The following is a 15,876-nucleotide window of genomic DNA, read 5'->3' as shown; positions in this document are numbered from 1 at the left end:
TAACCTCTCATCCCTTGTTTTGTTATCTATTTCTTGTTGGACATCACGACAGCACCTGGATCTTCATCGCTTTTTTGTTGTTGGTCTTGACTTGCATTTCATGAACCGGTTTATCCATCGGTATTTTGTTTTGTCACACCAGTGATGATGAGTTTAATATCAGAACTCCAGCAGTCTTCCTTTGTTTCAGCTAGGCTTTCACTTTTCCTCTGTGCTCTTCATGTCTCCGCCGTTTGCGCTGCCTTTCAAATACAGGTTCTCAAGAACTGCTGGGTTCTGAAACATTTTCCCGCTTCTTGAATTTCTTTTGGCTTTCACAAAATTTTCGATTGGACAACCACCTTCTTGTCGTCCTTGGGAACACGTCCCAGCACTGGATGTACCCATGTAACGCGACGGATCGACCCCAGGATGTGATGGCCTAGTCAGTATAACTCGGGTCTTCAAGGTAAGATCAAAGGCTTGGCCACGTAGTCAAAGGTTGTACCATCGGGCTAAGGTAACTTGATAACACCCAGAACCGACCTTATCCATAATAATTTACCGGGTAACCTTATGATCCTTAAAAAAGAAATTCGTACATGAATACCTCTACCATTAAAACATACCACATGAAAAGCCTATACGTGAAATAAGAAACATAAACTGAACTCGTAGTTGATTCTTGATTCATTATTTTTGTGATGGGAAATTGAGCCATATTTTTAAGTTCATTGTCCACCGTTTGTTTATTTTTGAAGGAAGAGCGACATCAATACACTAATAATTTATTTGACGTTGCTACGTAGTTTTGTTTGATATATTTAGTGTTGTAATTAGTATAACCAGGCCATTCATGAAATCGACCTGTGTAGTGCCAGGAAGCACACTAAATAAACTAGCAAGAAGTAAAAGTGTGTCGGTCATAATTTTTGTGAGGATCCTGGTCTATGCACTTAATGGCTGTTTAAAGTAAGTAATCTTGCTCTGCCGGTAAGGCCTCAGTGGAAGAAACCGTAAAACCTTAGAGTATGTAGGATGGTTTCTAACTTCGGACTATGAGGAGGATTTACGACATTGAATGAAAACCAAACCAAGTACACGAAAGATAGCCACAGCAAAAGATGTTTGCTTTTATAACGCCAACCCCTAAACCAATACAGAAAAGTAATGATTTATAATACAAAGGCTTGGTTCTTGTCAGCATATATATATATATATATATATATATATATATATATATATATATATATATATATATATATATATATGTGTACGTGTAGGAAGAGAGGAAAGTGATTGGTTCTCAGTGAATGTAGGTTTGCGGCAGGGGTGTGTGATGTCTCCATGGTTGTTTAATTTGTTTATGGATGGGGTCGTTAGGGAGGTAAATGCAAGAGTCCTGGAAAGAGGGGCAAGTATGAAGTCTGTTGGGGATGAGAGAGCTTGGGAAGTGAGTCAGTTGTTGTTCGCTGATGATACAGCGCTGGTGGCTGATTCATGTGAGAAACTGCAGAAGCTGGTGACTGAGTTTGGTAAAGTGTGTGGAAGAAGAAAGTTAAGAGTAAATGTGAATAAGAGCAAGGTTATTAGGTACAGTAGGGGTGAGGGTCAAGTCAATTGGGAGGTGAGTTTGAATGGAGAAAAACTGGAGGAAGTGAAGTGTTTTAGATATCTGGGAGTGGATCTGGCAGCGGATGGAACCATGGAAGCGGAAGTGGATCATAGGGTGGGGGAGGGGGCGAAAATTTTGGGAGCCTTCAAAAATGTGTGGAAGTCGAGAACATTATCTCGGAAAGCAAAAATGGGTATGTTTGAAGGAATAGTGGTTCCAACAATGTTGTATGGTTGCGAGGCGTGGGCTATGGATAGAGATGTGCGCAGGAGGATGGATGTGCTGGAAATGAGATGTTTGAGGACAATGTGTGGTGTGAGGTGGTTTGATCGAGTAAGTAACGTAAGGGTAAGAGAGATGTGTGGAAATAAAAAGAGCGTGGTTGAGAGAGCAGAAGAGGGTGTTTTGAAATGGTTTGGGCACATGGAGAGAATGAGTGAGGAAAGATTGACCAAGAGGATATATGTGTCGGAGGTGGAGGGAACGAGGAGAAGAGGGAGACCAAATTGGAGGTGGAAAGATGGAGTGAAAAAGATTTTGTGATCGGGGCCTGAACATGCAGGAGGGTGAAAGGAGGGCAAGGAATAGAGTGAATTGGAGCGATGTGGTATACAGGGGTTGACGTGCTGTCAGTGGATTGAATCAAGGCATGTGAAGCGTCTGGGGTAAACCATGGAAGGCTGTGTAGGTATGTATATTTGCGTGTGTGGACGTATGTACATGTGTATGGGGGGGGGGGGGGGGGTTGGGCCATTTCTTTCGTCTGTTTCCTTGCGCTACCTCGCAAACGCGGGAGACAGCGACAAAGTATGAAAAAAAAAAAATATATATATATATATATATATATATATATATATATATATATATATATATATATATATATATATATATACATTCCTATGAGTCCACGGGGAAAATGAAACACGAAAAGTTCCCAAGTGCACTTTCATGTAATAATCACATCATTAGGGGAGACAAGAGAGAAATATAACAGACAGTTGATATACATCGAAGAGACGAAGCAAGGACGCCATTTGGTAAACATGTGATTGTCTCATGTTTTGGACAACCACATGTTTACCAAATGGCGTCCTAGCTTCGTCTCTTCGATGTATATCAACTGACTTATATTCCTCTCTTGTGTCTCCCCTGATGATGTGATTATTACACGAAAGTGCACTTGGGAACTTTTCGTGTTTCATTTTCCTCGTGGACTCGTAGGAATATCTTGATCACGCGCAAAATTGTGATCCTTTCCAATATATATATATATATATATATATATATATATATATATATATATATATATATATATATATATATATATATATATAAGCTGACTTAAATACTTCTTCGCAAATTATGTATAATTCCTATTACTTCAACCCAGTTATGTAAGTTATAACTTATGAGCAAAAGTTTAATTCTTCATTCAAATGAGCCACCATGTACGTACATGGTGTTGTGTGCTTAGACTTATTAGCCACAATGTACGTGGGTTTACCCTCTATGTACGTTCGTGTATTATGATGTATGGACCAGTCACTCACTGTCCGTTTGCTTACGTGAAGGGGGCGTGTGGATGGTCCAATCAGCCTCCAAGTGTATGTAAAGACCAACCAAGTTCATCTATGTGCGTGCAGTCTCTCCTACCGACCAGGGTCCATGTACATGCGTGCATTTCATGTGTATAGACGGACCAACCAGTCTTTATATACGTCCTTGTTGTCTGTCTGTTCGGACCAATCAGTCTCCCTGTACACGTTTATAGTGTATACGGACAGGACCATCAGCTTCCACGCACATCATATAGTGTCTACGGACCACTCTGCGTGCACGTAACATGGATTGTTGTCCACCCAGTGTAGATATCTCCCCCCCCCCCCCCACACACACACACACCAAATTCCCAACTTATTACCATATATTTCACTCGCCTCTTCCCCTTTGGGATATGGTTTGTCCCGCGTCATCAGCGGCTGGCTTCCGCCCTTACCCCTCCCCTCCACCCCCCCCCACACACACACATATGCTACCCCCCCCCCCAACCTTTCCACTCGCCTCTCACTTCTATGACAGAGATAATTGACTGGCGCATCCATCTGCATACGTCACATTCACTTGTTTTGCCCTGCGATAAATAGAGATATCATCTGATTTGTAGATTTCTTCCTTTTACTACTAGAACTGGAATGTTTCTTTTATGGTGCGTTAGTGTTCATCATCTGATGGTAATGAATTGCTATTGTGTAGACTCGCACGTGCCTGTGTGTATGTATGCAGATGTGGGCGCGTGCGTGTTTGATTTCCTGGTTTGTGATAACATGTATCTATCTGCATATGTTGTATGGTGGGCGGGGGGAGCCCCTCCTCCTGATCACACATTCCTGTCGCTTAGAACTCTGAATTTCCCAGACCCTCTTCTCATTTACTGAGGAACCGTTCCACTTTTGCCCATCATGAACAAATTGAGCTATCGAATGAGAGCAAACAGTTTACGGAAATATGAAAGTAGAACAAATTACAAACATAATACCCGGTATGGACAGGATACGATAGTACTGGTGCTGTACATGAAAAATCCAGAATGTTCGGGACTTTCACGTTATTGGATCTCTCTCTCTCTCTCTCTCTCTCTCTCTCTCTCTCTCTCTCTCTCTCTCTCTCTCTCTCTCTCTCTCTCTCTCTCTCTCTCATTTCTTAGCGTATGTGAAATATCAAAAAGACTGCATTAAATTTAGTAAGGTTCACTCACCCGTTGTTAATATTCCCCTATTTGCGAAATGTCAAAGACACTTTTAAAATGAAAAAAAAATATTAAGATAATGACTGAATTAAGAAAATGTCTTTCAAACCGTTGGCTGTTTCCCGCCTAGTTAGTCGACAATAGTAATCCCTACGACCAGTCTTGAATCTACCTTCGAATTGGCAATGTCAAAGGGACAACCTCATTAACGTTAAATCTTCAGTAATTTACAAATTCACTACGCCCCTCCCATCTACAGTGTACCTTTATCTTTTAAGTACTTTTAACAACAATACATAATTATTTTCACTGCGAACTTATCTGATAATTATTTTCCACTATTTTCAGTAACCCCCCCTTTTTTTTTCTTTTTTTTTCTTTTTTACACTACATCCCTTTCTCCGCTGCATTCTATTTTCAGAATATCTTTTAAAGTTCAAGGCTCGTCCGCAGACTACCGTGAACCTATTTTGTATCATTTTGTGTCCATAAAAAAACACACTCTTACACTACACATTCATCTTCATAATACTCTTTACCTCCCTACAGTAATGAAAATTTATGTAGATTCTTTGTCTCCTTTGGGGAATTACATTTCAAAAGCCATGTTTGTCTACTTTTGTTTTAAAGATGTATGTCTTATATCGTCACCACTTGTTAAAAAGAAACTATATATATATATATATATATATATATATATATATATATATATATATATATATATATATATATATATATATGATAACAGGATCAGGTGATTACTAACACATGGTTTTTGGTTGTACAGAAGGCACTAACCAAACACAGGCGCCACAACCGTCCTTGTCACTATAATTAATATTGTTCATGTATCTGACCTAGTGGAACAATGAACAACACAACCTACTCCTACTCGATTGGTCTCGGGTTCGAGTCCCGGCAGGGATTAGTGATGGAAAAAGAATTGAAAATTCTTTCATGTAAGGTTGCAGCGAGTCTAATACAAGTATCAACAAAACTCATATCTAGAATGAAAATTATGTCTGAGTACGTGTTGGATATTTAATTTCAACTGCAGCACTTTAGTTTTATAAAATGTTAGGTGTTTCGAGTTGGTATTGCCTTGCTTTTCATATATATATCTGTTGTTTTACAAAATGAAGAGATACCAGTCCAGTGAACCTAATCTACTCGACATTAATTGCACACAGTATTTTGGTTATCTTTACAGGTACAGTAGTTGTATTATTTTTTTTCTTAGTTATCTTTAAAGTACAGTACTTATATTAATCTTTTAGTCATCTTTTATTTACATTACACTACTTATACTTACTTTATCTATATTAATCTTTTGGTTATCCTTACGAGTACAATAGTTATATTAACGATGAGCCGATTGATATGGTACTGATGTTACGAAAACAAAACACGAACACAGAAGCACCAGATACGAACGAAAAAAAAAATCTTTTACGAAAAAAAAAAGAAGAAAGTGGTCTGCGCACTAACTCCTTAAACTTTATCCATAATATAACCGTCAGGGGAAGGAGAGAAAACACAGGAATATATTTCAAAAAGTGCTATGAAAAAAATTTCCTCAGGAGACATTTGTATGGATGCAGCGAAGGCGGTACCGAAGAAGAATATTACTGTGGAAAATAGACTGACATTTTACATTAACTTAACATTAACAAGGAATAGATCTTAGGACACTTGGCATCCATAATCCGCTGGGAGCTTCCTTGTCGTTCCCAGCAAAGCTCATGATTGGAAGAATGTAATTAACTTGGTGAATCGGTCACTCATTACTGGAAATGACGTCAACATAATAGTTTTTGTTAGAAGGTAATGTATTTCGGAAATTAAAAGGTCACTTCTGCAGCGAATCATACTGCGCGTAGTCATCCCGAGTCACAGTTGTATTAAAACAGGATCTGTCTGTATTGGACTATTTTATCGTACCGTCGGGCGGCTCGTGAAAACGTGAGACATAGTATGCACGTACACTGTGAAATGGCTTACAATAGTATTGATAGTAGAGAATTTATCGTAACATTGCAGAATTGTGCAACATGAGGTAGCTACTATACAAGAACTCATGTTGATTAAATGAGTAAGCTCCCCTTCTCAGCAGCTATAGCTAGTCATCATTCCTTACAATCGTATCAGCCAACGCCAGGTTTAGCATCGCATCGTCTTTGTCGTCATATTTCACAAGATTCATGTGATTCCCAGTGAATGACAGTCATTTATAAATGAATTCGATTGTCCGCCACAGTCTTGCTCTGGCCAGTCTTGGCTTCACGTCTGTCGTTTAGTGTTATCCAAGGTGGAGGGCATGAAGAATTGTGGTGGAATTTTTATTCCTTTCCCTGCAGTATCATCGGCTTTAGAAATTCGCTTCATTTTTGGGTTAGAGCTGCCAGGGGCAAGGCCGGGGTGGGTAATCATGGAGGCTTTCTACTTGCGTAGATCAAACCTAATTGGTTATTGTGTCTTTATGGCTAGTGTTCCACCGTTAGTCTTTTGTAGTTCATGTTGTCGGGTGTAACCATTTTAGGTATTCATTAACTGTTCGTGTTTGTCGTATAATGCGAGGATATTGATATTTCAGCTTAATTTTTTGTTTTCTTTCCCTGGATTACAAATTCTACAAGGGTTTTACATAAGCGGTGAGAGCTTCTCTGGCCTTGGAATTACATCAAATTCTACAAGGGTCACAACCGGTGAGAGCTTCTCTGGCCTTGGAATTACATCAAATTCTACAAGGGTCACATAAGCGGTGAGAGCTTCTCTGGCCTTGGAATTACATCAAATTAATGATTGGTGGTTCGATCTAACGCTGATGGCCCTTATTAGTGACCTTGGCAGTCGTCAGGACTGAAGCCCAAATTACCATCCACCCACCGATGCAAAGAGCCTGGTAGAAGGTATTGAGGTCCATTCTGTGGTGAATTACTGAAAATTAAGTTGACGGCCTTTTTATATAGCCCATGGAGTCGATAGGCTTAAGGCACCAAACATCATGCAACGTACCTGCCAGCTAACAAATTCTGTGAGTATTCTTCCCTCACTGCTTAGGGAATTTCACTTGAAAGTTGGGCTATTGATGAGACACTGAAAAAAAAAAAAAATTAGCATTAAATTTTATTTCTTTTTTATTTTCTTATGATTAATGATAAGAAGATTGTTTGCTTTTCATTAGTATTTAGCAATATAAATGTACGACACGCCAGATTGATAAATGCCATGTTTATTTATATAAGTACGCCCTTTATCAAACATGACCCCTGAATTAGTCGTGATAAAAAGTAAAAAATGAAAAAAACAAATATCCATCTTAGTTAATTTCTTCGGTTACTGTCCTTGAACTATACTATTCACTATCTAGAAACGAACTTCACATGCTCTTAGTTTTAGGAAAGAGTTAATTATAGGTTAGCATTGCACCAGCTGAGAAACAGTACGTGATAGGATAGGGAGCGCAGACAAAGAGTAGATTAGGATAGAGAAAATGAATTAATAGGATAATACCGAATCAAGAAATAGATGATTGCTTACAAATGATAAGGTAGAGAAAAAAGAATGTTCGATACGATAACGTACAGTCAAGAGATGAATGATGGAATACCTAAGAGTGGAGTTCGCCCGAGTTGCGTTGCATTGCATCATTAGGCTCCACTTACTCTAATTATGAAGTACATGAGGAATAGTCTGTATGTTCGTTTGTACGTTTACATTTTTTTTTGGAATGATCAAAACTGTAATGCGGCACCGCTTATATCACAGCATTTCTAGTCATATTGATACTTTCTGTGTGAAATCACTTCACGTGTAATTTGTTATATGTTCCCTCGAAGGGTAAGCTTACGAAACAAACAAAAAAAAAATAAGATCTTGCATAGTTAAGTACGACCACACAGAGAAATTTGGTATTTAGGGCGGTGATTTATCACCCGAAGTACCCCAGACCGGGTTTCTTGAGGAATATCTATTCATCTTAATTGCCTTTTTCTTAGTATCTGACCAGAATCTCATTATACATAATTCCTTAATCAGGCAATAGTTTCTCTGAAACTGCTAACGTGTTTGCTCCAAGCCATCGTAAATTGTAAGAACATTAAGAGAAGTTGCCTCCATCAGTGAATTTGAAAAGTTCCTATAATAAGGCAATGAATGACTGTCTTGTCTCCTCTGCTACAAAAAAAAGTCTTAGCTGCTTTCTAATAGGTATCTGATATCATCAATCATAGTCCTAGAAAGAGGCGAAATTTCTTTTCCGTTGCGATTTGCTGAATAACTGACACCTATTCTATATTTTGACATATCTAAATTTTATGAAAAAAGGGTATGGGACGTGATCTCTTGGTATGTAAGAGTTATTCCGTTAAACAGAAAATGGGTTCGAGAAAACGGGTCATATAATGATTTGTTTTGTTCGTGAGCGCCTCTAGCGGCGAGTGACTGAACTTCTCAGTGAAATGGAGAGTGGTGGTCAGACGAGCAGCTGATTGTAAAGCCAGTCTTAGACTGTCATGTGTTCAGTGCAGACCTCGGTCACTAAGTGCTAAAATGACCCGGACAGAATTATTTAGTCTTGTAGCCATAGTAGCTACAACAGTATGGTCGTACGGAGGAGCAGAACACGATTATGAAAGTTCAAAAAGCAAAGTGTATCACAATCAGTTTGCTGTACACATAACTGATGGTGCTAAAGCAGCTGATGATATAGCCTCAAAATATGGATTTACTAATCTGGGTCAGGTGAGTACTTTTTTTGCTGCAGTAACTCCAGAGATGATGTACAGGTTGCTTAATGTGACATTAGATTCGTTTTCTGTCGACTAACGGACGTAAACAAACAGATCATTAGTCTTAGAAAACTTTGTTTACGAAAAGACAACTTTTCCTTTCGCTCAGTTGGAATTTATGAATTAGTGATGCACGATACCCGAGTGTCTCACAGAACGCCTCAAGTGCATGGGTGTGCAAGGGCCATGTTCATCATTGCATGAACATCAGTTTCTCAACAGTGCCTAAAGAACTGAGTTGGCGAAAGGGCAGGGTTCGTTTCCTTGCCGTCGAGGAGAGCGATATTAGTTTTCGTCATGGATTAGTGGACAGGATGCAGGGGAAGCTGTTGGGTAGAACATAAGGTATGTCAAGTGATAGCTTGTCATCCCTGACTGGTGTCACTTTGGTAATAGGGTTCCATTACATCATACCTTACTATATCTGTGAACGTTTGGGAATCGTATTTGAGTGAGATTCAGTTATATTGTTTTGTTAATATTGACGTATAATTTTTTTAGTTATTGGTTGTTAGTGAAACCCTGCCATGTTAATAAAAGTAATTCTTCTTGAATTAAGGATGTAGCTGAATGCATGAAGAATACGTTAACATCGCATCTGTGATTCACCGAAGCCAGCATTCATTGTTGAAGCGGGGATTCTTAGGGACAGATTCCGGGCACATGGCTGGCTTCCCACTTACGTCACTGGGTTGTCCGACGTACATACGCGTTATCAGGAATACGTCATATAAACATTGTTGGAAGAGTTTTATTCTCCCGTGATAAAGATATTTTGAGAGGAAAGGATAATATAGTTCTGAAATAAGATGTGTATACCGTTTTGACGAACTTGTAAATTATGTTGAACCTGAAGCTTTTATTAAGGCATTCTCTGCTTTGTTACGTAGTTTGACTCTGTTGTAAGACATTAACGCTCAGTTGTCAGTCCTCGACTGCGAAAAAATATGGGAGCTTGCGTAGGGATTGCGGATGTCTCCCAGCTTGTGAATTAGATGTTTAGTTTGTATACAAAAAACATTTTGCGGTTGATAATCGTTGGAGATGTGTTTAGTTTATATACAATAACCATTTTGCGAATCGTAATCAGTTGCCAACAGTAAGTAGCTTATTTCTTTTCATTTTATTTTTTTCTAGCCGACCTGGCATGGGCAACCACGTACTTCATGTAAGAAAAAGAATGAAGAAATTAGTAGAGCTCCTCAGGTGTTTGTAGACTTGATTAAGTGATATAGGAAGAGGAAAAGACAAGTGCCACAGGTGCAAGTCTTAGTGGTAGGAGCACATATGCATTCTGCTTACGAGGGCATTGGCCGAACTATTATCATGGAATGGTACAGCTATATCACGACACTTCAGATGTGCAAGCAGTATTTCATACTAGTGTTAATAAAACCCGTGCAGATATGAAATAACTACTCACAGTAACAATGATTGCGGCATTTATACAATACACTCAACTTTTGTTACTGATTTACAGAGTTCCCAGGATAGCATGAGCATACTGATATTATGCTCATCATGATATTGCTGAGATGAATTTTATTGTTTTGAAAGTTCAGTGGAGAACGAGAGAGATTTAGATGTATTGGTGTTAATGGCGTTTTTGCACTATTGAATCTAACGAAAGTATTCCACAATCCGAATTGATAAAGAAGGTATATACAGTACGAGATAAAGAACGGGTATTACGGTAAGGAGAGGAGAGAAAATAGGGGTAAAGGATAAGAGGAAAGATCATATATGAAGAGATGAAAGAGAGTGAGCAATAAGGCAAAACCCTGTGGGACACCACTGTTGATAAGGTGAAGTTACTCAAGCGCCTCTCTCAGTGGACCGAGTAAAGAGGAGGTTATACCTTAGAGAATATAGAAACAAAAGCCAAAGGGAGGACGTTCCACTCTTGGCAGATGGTTTGGAGATGTCGAGGTACCATGGCAAACGTGACCAAAAAATATGAGAGGAGAACTATAGGTGAGTTATATTGGAAAGATTACCAGTCACCCTAGCACCACGAAAGCCATATTGGTGATCTGAAAGGATGGAATGAGATTCTAGGAGAGAGTTAAGGATAGTTTCAAAGATTTTAGAGAAACAGTAAAAAAGATGAGGCGTTAGTAAGAAGGGTTAGAACAGTCTCCTTTCAAGGGATAGGCTGCACAAAGGCATACATCAAGGAGAAAGGGCATGGTTGTGTATATTTGAATATGGCCAAACCAAGCCTCCGAGGACTTGGTACACACAGACACACACACACCTCGCATGGGCAAGGGTGTGTGTGAGTAGACATGATACATACATACAATGTTAAGATTGACGCGGCAGCATGAGTACAAAACTCTCCCCCTCGTAAAACACAAATAGTTTCTCTCTCTCTCTCTCTCTCTCTCTCTCTCTCTCTCTCTCTCTCTCTCTCTCTCTCTCTCTCTCTCTCTCTCTCTCTCACACACACACACACACACACACACACACACGGATAGAACAACCAGAAACCATAGGATGAAACTAAGCAAGAAACACATTCATAAAGACAAAGAAGTACTTTTGTGGTATAAGAATAGTGGACGAATGTAATACACTGAGTTATAAGAGCGGTTGTGGAGAGTATACAGAACCTTGAAAGGTTTTTTGATCAAAGAAAAAATTCAAGACATTGGTCCCAACTAGTGTCGAACTCCTTTTCCGCACAGTACACACACACACACACACACACACACACACACACACACACACACACACACACACGCGCGCGCGCGCATCAGTTTTGTGTAGGACATATTCCGCAGTCAGTAAGTAAGCCAGATAATCGAGAAGTGGTTCATCATCTACATACTAATATATTCATCCAGCCTCATTTAAACATTTCCATTGGTGGGGCGATTATGTTTCTGATATTTGCATGGTGCGAGTCCTCGAGTTTCGTATCCCCGGATGTTAATGGTTCATACGTACGGCAGCCTGATCGAGGAAAGTTTGTTGTCAAGCTTAAATAGTACTAGGCTTGCGAGTGGTTTTTCATGTGTACGTGTTGTTGGTTCAGGGAAGGGAATACATCAGATGTCGTCTGTAATGTACAGTTTTGTCTACCTGAAATGTTTTATTAAACAAATATTTTATTAAACAAATATTTTATTCACTTTTTTAATTTTCCAAAAGAAGGAACAGAGAAGGGGGCCAGGTGAGGATATTCCATCAAAGGCCCAGTCCTCTGTTCTTAATGCTACCTCGCTAATGCGGGAAATGGCAAATAGTATGAAAGAAAAAAAAAAAAATATATATATATATATATATATATATATATATATATATATATATATATATATATATATATATATATAATGGATGAGGACTGTCAAGGATGGAGGCGTAATTACGCCAGTGAGAATAACACGTCCAACGTAATGTCTTCAGTGATGGTTTTCACGGCGTTAGGGTCATAACCGCTTACAGCACTCACAAATACTCACCAGACTAGAAGACTACTTAGTGGCAGCAGCATCTTTCAGGGTGCACGAAATTATGGTTATAGAATTCGTAGGTATCGTTCACTGTAGCCTGCATTTGCTCAGCCAAAGCCCAACCCCTAGGGATGAATGAAATCACTCTGTACATATCAATGGAGCGCAGAATGGCCATGTATAATAATTCAAACATGGAAATTCCCGAGTCATGGTTCTCGATCAACTTCTTTCTTACCCGAAGCGTTTGCGAAATGACACCCATAGACTCACAAGGTGCCGTAAATATAAGTGTAAACGTCCAGCGGCTGAAACTGCTCAGTTGAGAACGTCGAAGTATTTGAAACGTTTAATCCAACGTGCGCAGGTCAAGAACCCACTGGAGATCTTCAGAGGGTACTTGATCAGCCAGGGTGTGGAGGGAGGGTACGAAAGCCTGCGGGTCGCGGCCTCAAACAGTCTGATTGTTAAGAGGAGCAGTAATCCATCCAGACAGAGCTTTAGAAGTGGAAACGAGCCTCAGAATCAAGGGGTAAAGAAAGGATATTTGAATTTGGGGATTAATGATTACTGTCTTTCTCCCCATAGTTTTCATAGCTGGTTGAATTTTGCCGAAAATTTTGTGTGTAGAAGTTAGTTGCTTTTTTGTGCTTGGTGAAGGTAAATAGATATTTGATTTATTGTAATTATTCCCACATTCGTTGCTGTCATTTAATACCTCAGTCATATTTATGCCTCCGGACGCTCCTCCGGTGTTTGTCTCTGTACTTCCATCACACCGAATGAGGTGGAAATATTGGAGATCACATGACATCAGACAGGTTTTGATTTTACTGTGACCTTCCCACGTCCAACTCACCTTAGCAGAAAAGCAGAAATATTTTTTATTTATTTGTCGTCAAACTAATTTATATATCTGAATTCGAGTTCTGCTGTAATTACAGTTTAGTAGTATTCTTATGTTTCTTCTGACGATCTTGAAATCTGAGGGGCATCGTTGTCTCCAGGGAGTGTGGCGTGGCGAGGTGCAACCTTCACCCCGTTTTCTAGTTCAGACCCACCTAATTTTTTTTTTCCTTCAACTTAAACAAAACATTGCTTGTTGGGTCAAGGTCAGTTTATGTGCTGATCTTGAAGTAATAGACGTCATATATTACATTGCGCGCCCTCCTCATAGGTTTTGGAGACAGTTAATATTTGGAAACTATTGTGTTTGGGCCAATTGTCGTTTAGATGTGGTCGGCTTGTATCAGTGCCTATTCATTTAGTGCCCAAACCTTTTAGTCATAATTGTCATTAAGCCTCATTCCGGTCCTGTGGCCTAGAATGAAGTAGGCAACATTTATATACTTCATGCTGTTACCCTGTGTTTAGATCAGTTTAGAAAACATTTGACTTGATCATTAGAAATAGGTGGTACATTTGCACATTTACAGTAGAGGGGAAAAAAATAGTGTACACTTTTGAGCTTTGAAATTTTGTTATTTACGAACTATTAGAACTATATTTCTCACATTGTGGTGACATTTTGAGAACGCGTTATATATAGGGTACGTAAAAAGCGAACACGATCAAGCCCAGGTTTTGAAGGCCGTCAGCCTGGAGCAGTCTTGTATTAATCACAGGTGGATCAGTGCACCCGCCCGGTACCGGAATCAGCCATACTTGAAAAGTGTCTTAACTACGCCTCTTGCTGATAGTTCACTCGTTTTATATCTTGGTACATGATCCAGTCTTATTGTCAGCTCTTCTAAACATTTCACGTATGATGTCAATTGCTGAATGAGTTATTCATTGCGGACCCGTCTTGGTTAAGATTTTTCTCTATATAACTTATAATGGAATTCAATCAGAGGCTCAGCCCCAGAACCCATTGTGTACTCGATATCCTCCAAAGCGCCACCGCCCACGGGATGGGCTGGAGTGCACATTAAATTAGTCGATTTTGTGGCATCTGATTTCCGTTGTAGCTATCAGTGTAAAAGGATAAATGACGTCTCAGGGGACAGTCGTTTTTCCCATTACATAAGTCTAAATCGTCCTTGGCAGGAAGGAGCCTAGAGCACTCCCGTCATGGCATTCCACTCTTGAATGTTAAGATCATATCAGCTCGGCAGTGGAGCTTACCTTTCGAACAGAGGTCCCGGTATATATCTTGGAGGATATGGATGTGGGATGATGTAGCTACCGCATGTGCTGGAAAATGTCGACATTCCTGAGTGTAATAGCGTTTTGTACGACCGTGATGCCCATGGCAGCAGCTGGCTCACTCTTTCACAGCCTCTCGATACACCACTGACAGATTTCAAGGGAAGATGTACTGGCGTTCATTCCTATGAAATCACGAATACTATCGGGAAGAACCCCTCTTAAGAAATGATCGAATAAAGTATCATAAGGTTGATTAGAATTGGTAAGTGTAGAATGTTTCATTCAGTACGTGAACGGAGAACAGATCCCAGGGGTCCTTGTAGGAGCCACAACACGATACCCACCTGCTTTTTGTACGTGGCTTTTTGTGAAGCCACACTAGTCCAAGATCACAAGTGAAAGTTGGTTGACCGTCTGGGAGGTGCACCAGCGTGGCAGCAGTACGCTATAGAGCTACCTACATTATGCAAGTTGGTGTAGCTCTATGTGTATTGTATGACACAATCAGCTTTCGCTTTCCACTATATATATATATATATATATATATATATATATATATATATATATATATATATATATATATATATATATATATCGATGTAGGCGCTAGTTACAGTATCGCGAGTGAGAAGTCGCTTTTGGTGATGTATAATTATCAGTTGACAGAGAGTACAGTCTCGTAAATCTTCCATTGTCGAATGCGACCTTTAGGAGCCCCGTGAATGTAACCATGCTACCTGTGTGTGTGTGTGTGTATATATATATATATATATATATATATATATATATATATATATATATATATATATATATAATGTGTGTATGTGTGTGTGTGTGTGTGTGTGTGTGTATAATCAGTGAGCAGTTAGATAGATGTACCTCGTTGTGAATGAAGCTGGTTTGAGGATGGTGTCGGTTCGTTCCAGGGAGAGTATTATCCTGACAGCCGGGTCACCTCCGTGAGGTTCGCTCCTCTCTGACCCTGGTTGGCCTCATGACCTCTCTCTCTCTTGCTTAGGTCAAACAGTCTCTGATGTGTGTGTTTGTGCATTTGTTTCTTTGTTGTTACCAGCTTGTACTGTACGGAGAGGAAGATGTACGTTATCGGAGCCCCAATTTATGAACTGTTTCTGTCGA

At 39.6% G+C, this 15,876-nt stretch overlaps 1 protein-coding gene across 2 annotated transcripts in view; it reads left to right on the top strand.

Annotated features, from left to right (window-relative positions):
• Positions 1 to 8,800: 8,800 nt before the first annotated feature.
• LOC139755400 (furin-like protease 2) overlaps positions 8,801 to 15,876 on the top strand; it is a 551,049-nt gene continuing 543,973 nt past the window's right edge. The window contains exon 1 of one of the 2 annotated variants that reach the window (XM_071673673.1): positions 8,801 to 9,083. In XM_071673673.1, the coding sequence (XP_071529774.1) occupies positions 8,892 to 9,083 (192 nt within the window). In that variant the 5' untranslated portion in view covers positions 8,801 to 8,891. The remainder of the gene's footprint in view (positions 9,084 to 15,876) is intronic. The other variant, XM_071673674.1, reaches the window with a different exon arrangement.

The sequence above is a fragment of the Panulirus ornatus genome, chromosome 19, assembly GCF_036320965.1.
Source record: "Panulirus ornatus isolate Po-2019 chromosome 19, ASM3632096v1, whole genome shotgun sequence".
Classification (NCBI taxonomy): Eukaryota; Metazoa; Arthropoda; class Malacostraca; order Decapoda; family Palinuridae; genus Panulirus; species Panulirus ornatus.
The sequence above is the reverse complement of the archived record's forward strand: the minus strand, read 5'-3'. Positions and strand labels throughout refer to the sequence as shown.